Source organism: Macaca nemestrina, chromosome 1, assembly GCF_043159975.1.
Source record: "Macaca nemestrina isolate mMacNem1 chromosome 1, mMacNem.hap1, whole genome shotgun sequence".
In the NCBI taxonomy this organism is placed as follows: Eukaryota; Metazoa; Chordata; class Mammalia; order Primates; family Cercopithecidae; genus Macaca; species Macaca nemestrina.
The window spans coordinates 3,662,242-3,677,556 of record NC_092125.1 but is presented as its reverse complement, the minus strand read 5'-3'; the positions used below and the strand labels follow the sequence as shown (position 1 = coordinate 3,677,556).

The window sequence follows — 15,315 nt, the reverse complement described above, 5'->3', positions numbered from 1 at the left end:
GGGGTGGGGCATGCAAAGTTGACAGTCACACTGAAAGCTCCTGCCTCGCCTCTCTACCTTCTTCTCTTTTGGGGGTTTCTTTCCTGAGGTAGGGAAAAAGAAACAGGAACCCAGACCGAACCAAACTGAGGAGAACACGATCAGAGATGAGACGCTGTCAGAGGCAAAGGGCTGTTTGTTGGGTTTGCACTTTCATTACCGAGAGCATTGGAATAGTTTTAAGACATGCAAACTGTGAGACTAGACAATTTCACTTAGAAAACGAAACATGTGCATGCAGATATTATTCTCATGGGGATATATATCTGCATCTGTTTGTCTACGAGTGTTCCCTTGCAGAGTCACAGACATATACAAAACCTGGGTTCCGTCAGCTTTGTCTACACATACATGGCTAAATGTGTATAGGGATATACAATTAAAGATTTTAAATGTTTGATTTTCACAGTATATTTTGCAGCTGCTGTGCCAAGAACCCTAAGCTACTGTGGGTTAATGGGAGTTGTTGCAAGTATTTCTTTCTCGGCTGTCTCTTTTAGCAGAGCTCCTCTCTCTCTCTCTCTCTCTCTCTCTCTCTCTCTCTCTCTCTCCCCCTCTCTCTTCCTCTCTCTCCCCCTCTCTCTTCCTCTCTCTCCCTGTCTCACCCCTCCCTGCCTGCCTGCCTCTGCCCCTCCCTCCCTCCCTCTCTCTCTCTCTGAGATAGCAGACACCAGAGCGAAACTGGTGCAGCTTCCTCTGAGAAGCGTGCTTGCATGTACAGATTGGCAGGATTCTGTGAGCTCCTCTCCCATCCATGCCCTGTTCTTGGAGGGAAATGCAATGTTGGAGCAGGGGCTGATCTGCACTGGGAAGGTGGCTGGGAGCTCAGTGAGGCCAGGATCATGGTTTAGCCAAAGGCTGGAATCACAAGAATGTTTCACCAGGGTCTGCTCTGAGAGTTCTCAGACCCCCATGGATTTTAGAATTTTCCAGCCTTTTCTCCTTCACCTTCGCACAATTTTACTTTCTCCTGAGATGGCCCCAGATCTGCAAGACACATTTGAGAGAAGCTATTTATTAGCAGACGTGAAGAAATGGATTCTGCGCTTGATTATTTAGCCATGACTTATCAGTGATGATGGATTGGAAAGCAGTGTAAGTAACACAGTTATATATGTTGCTGTAGTTAGGTGGTCTGTTTTCTTGCTAGTTTTTTCTACTTTAACTTTTTCAGTTTCCTTTTGAGAAAAGTAAAAATAAAATGTATAAAGCATTTCAAAGAAGTTAGGAGGTTCCAGATTGTACGAGCTTTCTTCTTGTTCAGTGGACTTGCAGAATACCTAGTTCTATCAGAAGAGACACACAAACTACTGACATAGAAGCTATAAACATCCTCCGGTGGATGGGAATAAAATGGGCAATAAAGGAAGAAGGTTTCTGAACTGACAGTCATTGCTCTAATCAGGCTTATTCAGAGTTGCTGAAATATATGACGTTGGCTCGTGTTAGAATCAAAGACGGAACCGAAATGTATTCTCTTTACAGGATCATAAAGATGAAGTTAGCCTGTGGCTTTCAGAACAGGTTCTTTCTGGCTGCATAAATGTGAGGGTTATTTGTTTGTTTGTTTGTTTTGTTTTGTTTTTTAACTAATGTCAAATGTTGACTACGTTTCCCGTCCATTTCAACTTTTCTTGAGGTTGGACATCTCCCCATTCTAGAGTACAATGTCTGGTCACTCTTGGGTTGCAGGCCACTGTCTAGTGGAAAGCTAGTCATCGCTAGTTTACACCAGTCAAAGACTTTTCCATCTTTCTGTGTGAGGGCTCGGTTTAACCACTTCAATTCCTAAGTATTCAGGGAGGAAAAACAAGTCACTTGAAGACCAAAATCAGTTTATGTCACAAGAGAAAGGAACAGCTATTTAAAAGATGAGAAATTGAAATTTAAAGATATGACCTACCTTTTCTTCGAAAGCTGAAGTGAGGTGAATTTTGTATCGGAAGAGTAACATAAGCTTTCTTGATTAAAAAGCAGTATTTTAAAGGAGGCTTTTAAGATCACAAGTCACTCTTTTGATAAGTCATCAAAAGAGATGGCTGATATGTTTTATGGTCATTTGCAACTTTTTTTAAAAGTCCGTACTGTAATGTTAATGCAGCATTTCTGGCTTCTTAAAACTTACATAGATGTGAAAGTGGGATTTCTAACAATAACAGCCATGAGTTTTTCTGAGCTATCATTGCCTTTCTCTCTCTATCACATTCATACCCCAGGCAGAGCTACTGCCCCTCCTACCTGTCCACCCTGCCTGTCTCCCAGCCCCCATCCTTCTCTCTGAGTCTTGGAACATCATGAAAGCCTCTTCTACAGATTTCCTTTTAATGTGCCCTGCCTAGCCTTGGACAGAGGGAGCACTGTAAAGCAACATGCAGGGCTGCCAGTTTTGGAAATGAATGAGCTCAGTTGATTCCTGAATATTAAATCAGTTCTGTAAGCAGTAGAATGAGATCATATCTTACAAACCTGACCCAAAGTGTTCCTAACTTTATTAATTGGGGTTTAACATCATCAAGGGCTGTAGCACTGGGCACCCGAGGAAATTAGCCTAAGGCCAAATGAAATCCCCAAACTCCACTCAGATTCCTGCTGGCCAAATGCACCTAGGGCCACGCCTTTTAAAATATGTCCTTTGTTATCAAGGGAAATCTGAGACAGAAAACACATGTTGGCAGCATCACGTGAGCGCCTCTCTGCACATAAAGTGGTTGTATCACAAGGGGGAAAAGCTTTCGATCTTGTGCTGTTTTGTTTTGGTTTCTTGTTTACGTGGACTCTGTGAGACTCATGCATCTGGAAGAGGCTTGAAGCAGAGTGGAAAACCTAGAGCAAAAATCATGCCGGGGAAAGGAAAATCATTAAAAAACAAAGACTAAAAGAGGAATAATTTTCTTACCCAAATTCCAGTTCTCATCCTTGTTTGCGGCTCCCTGTTAAAGCAGATACCAGTTATAGCCTTCCTGGGTTAGGGGAAACAGACAGTCTTTCATCGTGCCCCTGGTTTTGAGCTAAGGAGAAGGCTTGCTCCAGAAATAGAAAAGAAAAGGCAAATAAGAAACCATTTTTCAAGTTTCCGCTCACTGACAGAAGAAGCAACCCCACCCTCCTACATCCCCTCCTCCACGCCCCCAGCCTGTGCCTCTCGAGTACCGCTGGTGGACAGCTCCAACCCGCAGCCCCCTCTAGAATCTCACGTGTTTTCGTGGGGGACGGAGAGTGCTTTTCAGCAGTGAATGAGCGGAGACCAGATATGCTGATACCTGCACACCGTCTTTGAGAGAGGCAGCTGATTGGCATCGGGAAAACTGCTGAGCAATTAAAAAAAATACTAGAGTCAAGGTGAAAGAAAGGAGAGAAAGACAGAGACAGAGAGAGAGAGAGAGAGAGAAAGGAGAAAGATAGGAGAGAGAGAGGTGGGTTGTCTCTAAAGTTTCAAGCAAAGTTCTAAACTGATCAGTGCCTTACACACAGAACAAAGCTTTCATTTCAGCCTGATGTTCTGCCAGAAAGCTTTGCTTGAGATCCACCGCCAGTGTTCTTGCTTTGCTCAACAATCCTACTATGCTGGTATGTTCTCTCTGGACAGCTGTCTTTCTAACAACCGGTGCTTTTCTGAAAAGCTGGGAGCCCAAGAAGTGTTGTGAAAACCAAGCGTAGCCTTCAGTGTTGAACTGTGAACAACAGCGCCTCCGTCAGGGCCTGCCTCACTTGCCTTAGCAGACACGTTGCCCGTTCTCACTTTTGCCCTTTGAGCTAATTGGCCTTAGTTTTACATCGGCCCACATTTTTCTCCCTGTAAACTCCATTCCTCCCTCATTTCATCTACACTGCAGAGAACTCTCAAGCTCCCGGTGAGTTTTGCTGCAAAGCCTGTGGCAATGCTGAAAGAATGCACCCCGTCCGAACCTCGTCTTCCCACTTCTTCCACTGGAGACACTGCAGGGGAGAAGCATGTAAATATAGTTAATAACAATGCATCGCATCCTTGAAAATTGCTGCTAAGAGAGGAGATTTTAAGTGTTCTCACCATAAAAAAGTATGTGAGATAATACATATGTTAATTAGCTCAGTCTAGCTATTCCACAATGTGTACGTATTTTAAAACAATGTGTTGTACATGATAAATAGATACAACTTCTACTTGTCAGTTAAAAAATAAAAAATAAGGCCAGGCACAGCGGCTCACACCTGTAATCCCAGCACTTTGGGAGTCTGAGGCGGGCGGATCCCTTGAGGTCAGGAGTTCAAGACTGGCCTGGCCAACATGGCAAAACCCCGTCTCTACTAAAAATACAAAAAAGTTAGCCAGGCGTGGTGGCGGGCGCCTGTAGTCCCAGCTGCTCGGGAGCCTGAGGCAGGAGAATCGCTTGAACCCAGGAGGAAGAAGTTGCAGTGAGCCAAGATCCTCCACCGCACTCCAGCCTGGGTGACGGAGTGAGACTCCATCTCAAAAAATAATAATAAAATAACATAAAAAATAGACTTTTATATAATGAAGGGTTTTAAAAAAGAAAATTAAAACAACTTTGGAGAATGAGCTGTGAAAAATGCCTCTGCAAGTTTTCCTGATCAAAGGAAGGACTTGCCTTCTCTCCTAGACATTTTTTTCTCCTATCTTCCTCTGGGAGGCAGTGGAAGAGGGCAATTAGGGAACATCTAAATGTAGTAGGACCCAGTGCTGTTATCTCCATTTGAGCTACTGACTGCTACATTGCTTGGCTTCTGTTCTCTCCTCCAGAAAAACGCATGCGAAGCTTATCTCATTAGGTTTTTCAAGAATTAAATGAGATAATGCATGGTGCTTAGCTTAGTGTCTGGTCATAGCCTCGATGTCAGGACTGTCCTCATGTTCTCCTGTCAGCGGTAGGTCTGTCTCTCAGACACTTTCCAGCAGAGGACCCAGATCCTTAATGACGGGGGACCTGGGAAGACAGCAAGGCAGTGTGACAGAATGGAAAGCGTGCTAGAGTAGAAGTCAAGACCTGGGTGTTTGAGTCCCAGCTCTGTGCGTAACCACTTGAGTGATGTTGAGAAAATGATCACCCTTCTTCCGAGCTCCAGCCCTACGTGGGTTACTCCTTAGTCCGCCACTCTCCTCACCTTGACTCATGCCGGTCCCTCAGCACAATGGGTCCTCCTCCTGGCTGGCTCCTTTCTTCTCTCCTTCTATGAGACCTCCCCTGATCCCCTGAGCCCCAGAGGGTCAGGGCTTCTCCTCTGCCATCCTAGGGCACCTACATCTCTCCATGCTTCACCACGCAGCCATCACTGTCTGCCTTCCCACTCGACTGTAATCCTGTCTTGAAGCTCTGCCTTTGGTGTCAAGACCCGGGCAGCACTCAATGAATGTTTGCCGAATGGATGCGTAAATGACAGAAGGAATGGATGAAGAGTCTCTGCCCTGCCTTAGGTCTTGAGTGAAGATGCAGTGAAATCATGTGTGTGGAAGGCTTTGATGAGTACAGCGCTGTGCAGTTGCCTGCAGTTTTAAGTTAGTATGAGGACAAAGCATTTTTTATACCAATATTTTAATTGGTTTCTCAGATACTGAGATTCATACATTTTAGTGAAACAAAACAGTGTTCTCTTTCATGCCATTCTTGCAGTGTGGGCCTATTCTTTGTCATAGAAGCAGGCCAGGCTTTAGGTGGACCGGAACCTCTGATGGTTGAAACGGTCAGCAACAAAACTTTTCATTTCAAAACGAGAGGTCAGATTCTGAAAGCCAATGGCACTGGGAGGGCTCACTCTGTCACTTGGCTTGGCCCAGGGTATGAATGAGGGAGTTCAGATCCCTGCCTGGGAGGATGGAGAAGGGGAAATGGTTTCTAAAAGCAGAGGCGGACAGAGAAGGAATCATCACGGAGGCAGCAGAGGGTTGAGTCTGACAAAGCTGGGTTTGGACTATAGCCTGATACTTGGGTTTTTGTTACATCTCACGTGTCCTCTCCGTGGAGGAGTATCTGGATTCGATTCTGCCTCTCCCCTGAGTTTGTTTTCTTGGTGGGACTATCCAAGACTAAGGAGAATGACGCCATATTGCTCTCCCTTTCTGAACCCAACCTTGCAGGACGTATCTGGATTTATCCTTTTTATCAGCAGAATGATACATTTTCCATAGCAATGCTTGAACTCTGGTCCGTGATGAAACAAGCTCCTCCATGGTGGTAGAGTTTGTTTTTCCTTCAGAAAATGTGATTTGCAGAACAACAACAGGAAAACGTTTAATAGGAATGGTCCGTTCCCATGGCCAGTCCTCATGTAGAGCCACAAGATGGTGCAGAGGATGACATGAAATGATGTGCGGGAGCGTGATTTGCTAACAGGCAGCTCTGTAGGGCTGTATGTATTAATATTACATGCATCGATAGGAGCGCCTGCTGCAGCTGCATTTGCCATAGTGAATACACTGTGGGTCTATTATTCACCTCTTCAGGTCCAGCCCAGGAGTTTGTGTAGGCTCATTTTTCACTTTCCTTTGACCCTGGATGTCTCCACAAATGAACCACCTGCTGTGTCTTGGTGGGGGTGGAGATGTGGGGTGAAGTAATGAGCCCGCAAGGCCTGTCTGTGCCTATTGGCTGCTCTAAAGGGAAATTGAGGAATACTGCAAAGCTGCAAATCTGAGATGTCAGCTCATAAATATGTAAGCTCCTTGCTTAGGTAATAAGCTCCCTGACAGCCAGAACTGTCATTTGCACATTCTCTTCAGCTGAACACAAAAGTTCCGGTTGCCAGACTGCCCCTGGATACTGGGGACTAAAAGCTGGTGATTGTGGAGGGGTGGGGGTGTGGGGAGGGGGCGCTGGGCTGACTGCTCTGGCTGCTCCCCACCCGACCGTGCTTTCATCCCCACCCGACCGTGGTCAGAGGGGGGCTTTCTCTCTTGGTATTTAATTAGTAAGTGTAGGCAAAACTTTGCATTGTGGCACTGGGATAGGAAAAGAGCTGAACATGAATATAAAAATGGAGATGGGGCCAGGTGTGGTGACTCACACCTGTAATCCCAGCCGTCAAGGTGGGCAGATCACTTGAGGTCAGGAGTTCGAGACCAGCCTGGTCAAGACGGTGAAAACTCCATCTCTACTAAAATCCGAGCACATTAGCCGGGCATGGTGACACGTGCCCCAGCTAGAGGCAGGGAGACTGAGGCAGGAGAATTGCTTGAACCCAGGAGGCGGAGGTTGCAGTGAGCCAAGATTGCACCACTGCACTCTAGCCTGGGTGACAAAGTGAGACTCTGTCTCAAAAAAAAAAAAAAAAAAGGAAATGGGAGAAATAGTTTCCAGCATGTAGCTTTTGGCAACAATGACTAAATCAATACAAATTTTAATCTCCGTTGCATTATGCTTTTGAAACTCTATCAGGAGTTTAGGGAAAATCCAGTCAACAGTTTAATATGAAAATATCGACCTGCAGAGCAGATATTTGCCACACAAACATTTATTGAACGCCTAATGTATTATAGGTGCTGTGTAAAGTTTTGGATTCAGAAGTGAATCAGAGAGGAGCGGTGAATACACAGACTAACCCTACTGTAACGCCTGTGATAAACCACAAGGCAGCTCTGCTAGCACAATACTTTCAGAACATACGGAAGAGATGAATAATTCTGCTTCGGAGAGAAGGAGTCATATTAGAGTTGGGTCTAGAAGAATGAGCAGGAGGTAGCTGGGAAGGGAGGGCATTTGGACAGAGGAATTGGCATGATTCTCTTTGTATGAACAGGACCATGAAAGTGAATGGTGTTGTAATTTTTTTTTTTTTTCTTTGAGAATGAGTCTCACTCTATCGCCCAGGCTGGAGTGCAGTGGAGCAATCTCGGCTCACTGCAACCTCCGCCTCCCGGGTTCAAGCAGTCCTCTGCCTCAGCCTCCCAAGTAGCTGGGATTACAGACGCCCACCACAACAACCGGCTAATTTTTGTATTTTTAGTCGAGACGAGGTTTCACCATCTTGGCCAGGTTGGTCTTGAACTCCTGACCTTGTGATCCGCCTGCCTCAGTCTCCCAAAGTGCTGGGATTACAGGCGTGAGCCACTGCACCCAGCAGGTGTCATGTAATTTTATTCATATTTCATGATGACTAAGACAACATATTTTTCAGATTCTCAAAACAGGCGATGATTAGTAATAGATCACCCTAAATAGGATGTTATAATGATGATGAAGACTGATCACAGCTGGTTGGAAACAGTGGCTCGTGGGTCAATAATGGACCCACACCTGGGTTTTGTGACTGGGTCAACCTAGGCTACTTGTTAATGTATTGTATCTATCTTAAGATGGTATTAGTATATCCGTTTCTAAAAATCCTTGCTTGAGAAGGAAAAACTATTCTGGAGAAAGAAGAGGAGATAAAGTCTAAACAACCTGATTTCACTTGAAAAGTCCTAAGTCACTACTGGGAAACTATCTATAGTAAAAAGCACAGGATTTTATAGCATGTTTTAGGCAATTCAAAGGCTTTTTTACAGTTGTAGTAAACATTGACTGCCAGCATTCTGGTACCAGTTACTTTATTAAGGTACATTCCCAAAACTCACAATAGTGGGAAAAAATACTGATGAGCCTTCTAAAACACCGGAGAAGTGTGGAACAACATTTTGGATGCTTTTAGTCATGAATCAGAACGCCACGGTGGTTACAGAGCATAAGCATTTCAGAGCTGGGAGAGACCTTAGAGATCACGTAGTTTGTGGATTTTCAAATCTTTGAAGAATGATGTTCTGGGTAAGGAAGCTGCTAAGAGTCCATGAGCTAGTTAGTGAGGACTGCCACATTCTTACATACTCACTCCCAGATCCATTTGTGCATGATTTCTGTCATTCAACCAATGTTCACAAAGCCCTTGTAACATGGAGGATAAATATTTGAATAAGATACTGGCCTTACCCCATGGAAGCTTAGAGCTTTGAAAAGAGGTAAGACCTATAGGTAAAGAATATAAATAGGAAGTTATTTTAAAAATATAATGAGTTATTAGAGTTCAGAAGATGGAAACTTATTTCCAAGTGAAATTGATGACTGTGTCCTGTAATAGAATATCTACTGTATTTAGTAACAGATTTATACAATCTCATTTGTTTTAGTTAAGAAGCTTTGAGTATCCAACAGAGAAAAAAGATTAGGTAAAAATTAAGTACAGTGAGGCCAGGCGCAGTGCGCTCACACCTGTAATCGCAGCACTTTGGGAGGCCGAGGCAGGCGGATCACTTGAGGTTAGGAGTTCACGACCAGCCTGGCCAACATGGTGAAACCCCATCTCTACTAAAAATACAAAAATTAGCCAGATGTGATGGTGGGTGCCTGTAATCCCAGCTATTCTGGAGGCTGAAGCAGGAGAATTGCTTGAACTCGGGAGGCAGAGGCTGCAGTGAGTCGAGGTGGCACTGCTGCACTCCAGCCTGGGTTACAGAGTGGAATTCCATCTCAAAAAAAAAAAAAAAATTAAGTACAGTCATGTGTCACTGAACGATGGGGATGCATTCTGAGAAATGAACCATTAGGTGATTTTGTTGTTGTTTGAACATCATAGCGTGTACCTGCACAAATCTGGATGGTGTAGCCTACTGCACACCGAGGCTAGAGGACAGGCCTATTGCTCCTGGGCTACACACTTGTACAGCGTGTCGCTGTACTGAATACTGTAGCCAACTGTAACACAATGGTAAGTATTTGTGTCCCTAAACATACCTAAACACAGAAAAGGTACAGTAAAAATAAGATTATCTTATGGGACCATCGGTATATATGTGGTTCGTCCTTGACTGAAACGTCGTCATATGGTGCGTGACTGTATTTGGGTTAGTCCATGTTTTTATTTTGAAGAAATGCAGAACAAGTTTAGAATTTAATTGTCGAATTGTTGTCATTAGTTGATAGCCTAATAAGAACATATTGTTCAAGTACAAGAATATCATTGATTTAATTACCCTGAAAATATAATTTTGAAAAATATCTACTTTTTTTAAAATTAAATTTTCATAGTGTAAACTAAAATTAAATACTAGACTAACTGGTAACTCAGTTAGTTACCAGTAAATGTCAGCAATAGCTAAAGACACTGCTGTCATCATTCTGAGAACTACCCCAAGAAGAAGCCAAGGAGAATCTGGGCTTGGAGCCCCCTCTGCAGGAGAGAGAGAGAGAGAGAGAGAGAGAGCAAGCGAGAGAGAGAGAGAGAGAGAGAGAGCGCAAGTGAGAGAGAGAGAGAGCAAGAGAGCAAACAAGCGAGAGAGAGAGAAAGCACGAGAGAGTGAAAGAGCGAGCAAGCGAGAGAGAGAGCGAGAGCGAGAGAGCCCTCCCTGGCTAGTCTGGCAGCAAGTGATTTCTAAAGGCTAGAAATAATAGGAAAAAAAAATAATAATCGAATTAAATTGACTTTTGGAATTGTCCTTATGAAGCACAAGTCTACAACCTTTAACTCATAAGAACCCATTGAGCATATCTGCTTCGACAGGCAACTTCAAAAAACCCTTCTCCCAGAGGCTTGGGAAAACACATGTTGGGCACAGACTAATGACGATGTGGAACAATTATTACAATGAACACAATAATTGTATTTGTCTTATGAACACGATAGCCTGAAGAAACCCATGCCAAGAAATATTTTACGCATTGTCATCATTAAGAAGTCAGCAAACCTTAAAGACAAACACGATCTATTCATCCATCCATCCATCCACCCATCCATCCATCCATCCACCCACCCATCCATCCATCCATCCATCCATCCATCCATCCATCCATCCGCCCATCCATCCATCTGCCCATCCACCCATCCATCCATCTATCCATCCATCCACCCATCCATCCATCCGCCCATCCATCCATCTGCCCATCCACCCATCCATCCATCCATCCATCCATCCACCCATCCATCCATCCGCCCATCCATCCATCCATTCATCCATCCATCCATCCATCCATCCACCCATCCATCCATCCATCCATCCATCCATCCATCCATCCATCCATCCGCCCATCCATCCATCTGCCCATCCACCCATCTGCCCATCCACCCAACCATCCATCCATCCATCCATCCACCCATCCATCCATCCGCCCATCCATCCATCCATCCATCCACCCATCCATCCATCCGCCCATCCATCCATCTGCCCATCCATCCATCCGCCCATCCATCCATCCATCTACCCACCCATCCGTCCATCCACCCACCCACCCACCCACCCGTCCGTCCGTCCACCCGTCTGTCCGTCCACCCACCCGTCCGTCCGTCCACCCGTCCGTCCGTCCGTCCACCCGTCCGTCTGTCCACCCGCCCACCTGTCCATCCACTCGCCCATCCATCCATCCACCCATCCATCCATCCATCCATCCATCCATCCATCCATCCATCCATCCATTCATTCTGTAAGTGTTTTATTGAGTATCCACTGCATAGCATGCCATTCTTGGCAGTTAAGAAAACAAAAGGCCTCACTCTCATGGAACTTACATCAGAAAGGACAATATTAATGATCAGCCCTGACCACATGCCTTTCCGTTAGGGAACATTGTAGGATGAACGTTCCCTGTGGTGTGAATGTTTGTGTCTCCCTCTAAATTCATAAGTTGAAATCCTAACCCATAAGATGACATCATTGCAACATTGTAGGGTGTAGTTTAGTTGGTGTGGATATGGAGGCAGAAAAGCAAGGATACTGGTGAACCTGGGGAATGCTTAAGGGGTTGGACTGTGCTGTACCCTTTTAAAAAGCAATACACAGAATCGCATGCTTCTATACAATAAAAATAACCATCTTCCCTACAGATGATGAAGAGTCTTTTAATATAATCTGACAGGCTTGTTTTGGAAAATATTTAGATACTTATACATGCAGATACATCCCAAACCATAGCCTTGTAAGACCTCTGAGCTAGAGCAATCCTTGAGTCTAAGTCTACCTCCACCTAGACCCATGTTTCCCAACCATTCCGTGGCTAGGCAGACTGGAAGGATGCCAGGCTGACCCTGTTGGGAAGACACGCCGCAAGGCTTACTTCTTCGGTGGTGGCAGTGATTTTGAGCCAGTTCCGACCATCCACTCACCCATCTGTATTTGTGTAGTGCCCACTATAGACGAGGCAATTTTGGGGAATGCAGTTGTAGGAAAGATAGACATGGCTCCTGACCTTATGAAGTGTTCAATCTTGCGAGGAAGACACAAATAATTATAGCACATTGTAAGAAGCAGTAAGGTGCTTTGGACCCTTTTGGTCCATTTTTCTTTTTTTTTTTTTGAGACGGAGTCTCACTCTGTCGCCCAGGCTGGAGTGCAGTGGCGCGATCTCGGCTCACTGCAAGCTCCGCCTCCCGGGTTCATGCCATTCTCCTGCCTCAGCCTCCTGGGTAGCTGGGACTACAGGTGCCCACCACCTCGCCTGGCTAGTTTTTTGTATTTTTAGTAGAGATGGGGTTTCACTGTGTTAGCCAGGATTGTCTCGATCTCCTGTCCTCATGATCCGCCCGCCTCGGCCTCCCAAAGTGCTGGAATTACAGGCGTGAGCCACTGGTCCATTTTTCATCTTGACCGTGTACCATGCTGGTAGACGCCTGGCTGGTGTGAGAGACATAGCAGTCAGGCTCTATCAGCCTTTGTGACCAGCACAGACAACTTATTTCCGGTGCATTAAGGAAAATGATACTGCCTGTGCGCAATTTAGATTGTGGGCCAGCTGTGTTAGTTGGCTTAACACAGCATTTTGTTTTTGCATATGTATTGATTTTGCGCACACGCTCTCTAAGTGCCTCAGAACACAGCCTACAGCATCCTGGTGAGGTTGACAATCAGTCGTCCTGTCCCTGTTCATCTGGCATGAGGACACACTGTCAGAGGAGGAACTACAAAGTAAGTAATTGCCTCCAGCACACAAAAACTGCAGACACATGGTTGACATAAGAATCTAGTTTCAGCTGGCGGTTTTCAGGGCAAAGTAACTGCACTAACAGGAGATTTCCCTGACAGCTGATTTAAGGCTGTGGAAGACCCCAATTTATCAGCCCAAATTGAGAATGTCCTTTTTTCAGTCCTTTCTTAGCTAGAAATGAGACCCTCTCGGCCAACTGCACAACCAAAACTTATATTCAGGATGTCCAGAACCTGAAACTGACATGGGAGTCAATGTCCTACAGCCAGTTGTGATATTGACAGTGTGTGGGGGAATCTTCAGAGCTGACTCGCGATGCAGTAGGGCTTAGAGCCAAGGCATCCCTTTCACCTTGCTCTTTAGGACTCATATTCTAAGAAGCTGATAAGAAAGAACGTCTAAGAAGAGACACTTAGGATATAGTTTTCATATTAATGTTTTATTATAACAATAATGGGAGCAAACACCTACCGGGTGTTTACTCTGAGTGAGGAACGGTTCTGATCATCTTATTTGAACTTCGCAATAATTCCATGAGGCTAGCCACTCTTACCATCCTGTTTTACAGCTGGGGAAACTGTGGCGCAGGATAGTTAAAGAACTTGACCATGGCCACAGAGCTCTGAGTGGCAGAAAGGAGATTTGAAGATAGGTAATTGGCTTCGCATCCTGTACCCTTGACTATTTCTCTTTTCTGCCACTCTTGGGAGAACTCTGAAGTACTAAATTACTGTTATTAATAATGTTTGCTAAAGCATTTATTGCGTCCCATATTCTCAATTTACACAGTTCTTTTCTCCAGTCACATTTTATTTTCGACTTTATGAGCCCTGTTGAAATCATCAGCTTAAAAGTGCCCTTGAGCAATTCTCTACTCTAGATTGAGTTAAACAGAGTATTTGTAGATAATCTCGAATCACAGACAATACCTGTCTTAGTTCCTTTGGGTTGTTACAACAGAAATACCATAGTCTAAATTCACAAACAACAGAAGTGTATTTTGTACAGTTCTAGAGGCCGAGAAGTTAAAGATCAAGAGAACATCAGGTTCCGTGTCTGGTAAGGGCCCGCTCTGGTTCAGAGATGGTACCTTCTCGCTGTGTCTTCACATGGCAGAAGGGGCAGACAAGCTCCCTGGGCTCCTTTTTGTAAGGGCACTAATCCCATTCACCAGGGCTCCACCCTCATGACCTAATCACCTCCTAAAATGCCCATCTCCAAATACCATCATCTTGTGGGTTAGGATTTCAACTTATGAATTCAGAGAGGGACATAAGCATTCAGACCATAGCAACATCTAATTTTTGACCCACCTAACTTTGAAAGAACAAGGATTGATTAATCCAATGTCAGCATACAGTATTCCATTAGATGTGAGCTCCTCTTAGCAACTTGATAAAAGTGTGAGAAAAAATCACCTAGAAGACTAATAAATACGGAATAGTCACATATAACTTCCGTTTAAAGATTTATACCTACCAATTTTCCCAAAATGATGTAACACAACTCATTAAATATTTGTAACATAAATTAAATCTTAAAATATATACTGGGAACCAGCTAGGAGAGAGAAAAAGACACCAGTTCCTAGACCAACTCGGGTATTGTACGTGGACATTTCTTAGGCTCTGAATTTTATGGACGATAAGGCAAATGGATCACAAAGGAGTAAAAGATAGGGAAGGGAACAAAAGCATTTATTGTGCTCTCACTGTGTGCAGATCATTCTGCTGGCCACTTTTCCATACCTTATGCCCTTTATTCTCCCAACAGACCCTGAGGTGGTTGCCATTATTTTCATACACATCAAAGTAAGTGGCAGACGCAGGATTTGAACCAAGCCTATTTGACTCCAAAGCCTGTATGTATTTTTTTACTAGGTTTAGGTTCTATTATTCTTACCCAATAAAGTGACACATATGATTTGTCTGGAGATACCTAGTCTTCCTTTGAGAATTTTTAAAAAACTGGATCCCTATGTAGAGAACATTGGGTAAAAGCATAGTAACCTATAAACAGTAGGTATTCAATCAATGTTTATGGAATAACATGAGTAAATAAATGCATGGATAATAAGATGAAGGATATCTTCTTTAATTTTATAAGCTAAATAACTATTTTTTATGAATTCGTCTATGTTAACTATTAACCTCTATAAAAAACAAAGCCATATTTTAGCTTCATAATTCCGTCTAAGGCATTTAGGTAAATACCTAACAATTTAATATTTTATGTTTTTTCTTTCATAGTTTAATTTCTCAAAAGAATAGCCGAGGCCCCCTTATCTTTACTTCTTCCACCCCCATTTACTTCTCAACCCACTGAAATGTACTGCGTGTTTCTTCTGATTCTGTTCAAGGTCAAAAATGAACTCATTAATTCTAATCCAATGGACACTCTG

General features: G+C 44.0%; 1 protein-coding gene across 8 annotated transcripts in view; it reads left to right on the top strand.

The window, feature by feature from the left end:
• Positions 1-15,315, top strand: part of LOC105474699 (kinesin family member 26B) — a 568,793-nt gene that overhangs the window by 354,031 nt on the left and 199,447 nt on the right. The window contains exon 1 of one of the 8 annotated variants that reach the window (XM_011729520.3): positions 711-1,134. The exons of the other annotated variants lie outside the window; for them this stretch is intronic. Within the exon in view, the coding sequence (XP_011727822.2) occupies positions 1,115-1,134 (20 nt within the window). The 5' untranslated portion in view covers positions 711-1,114. Of the gene's footprint in view, positions 1-710; positions 1,135-15,315 lie in introns of those variants that run through there. 8 annotated transcript variants of the gene reach the window in all.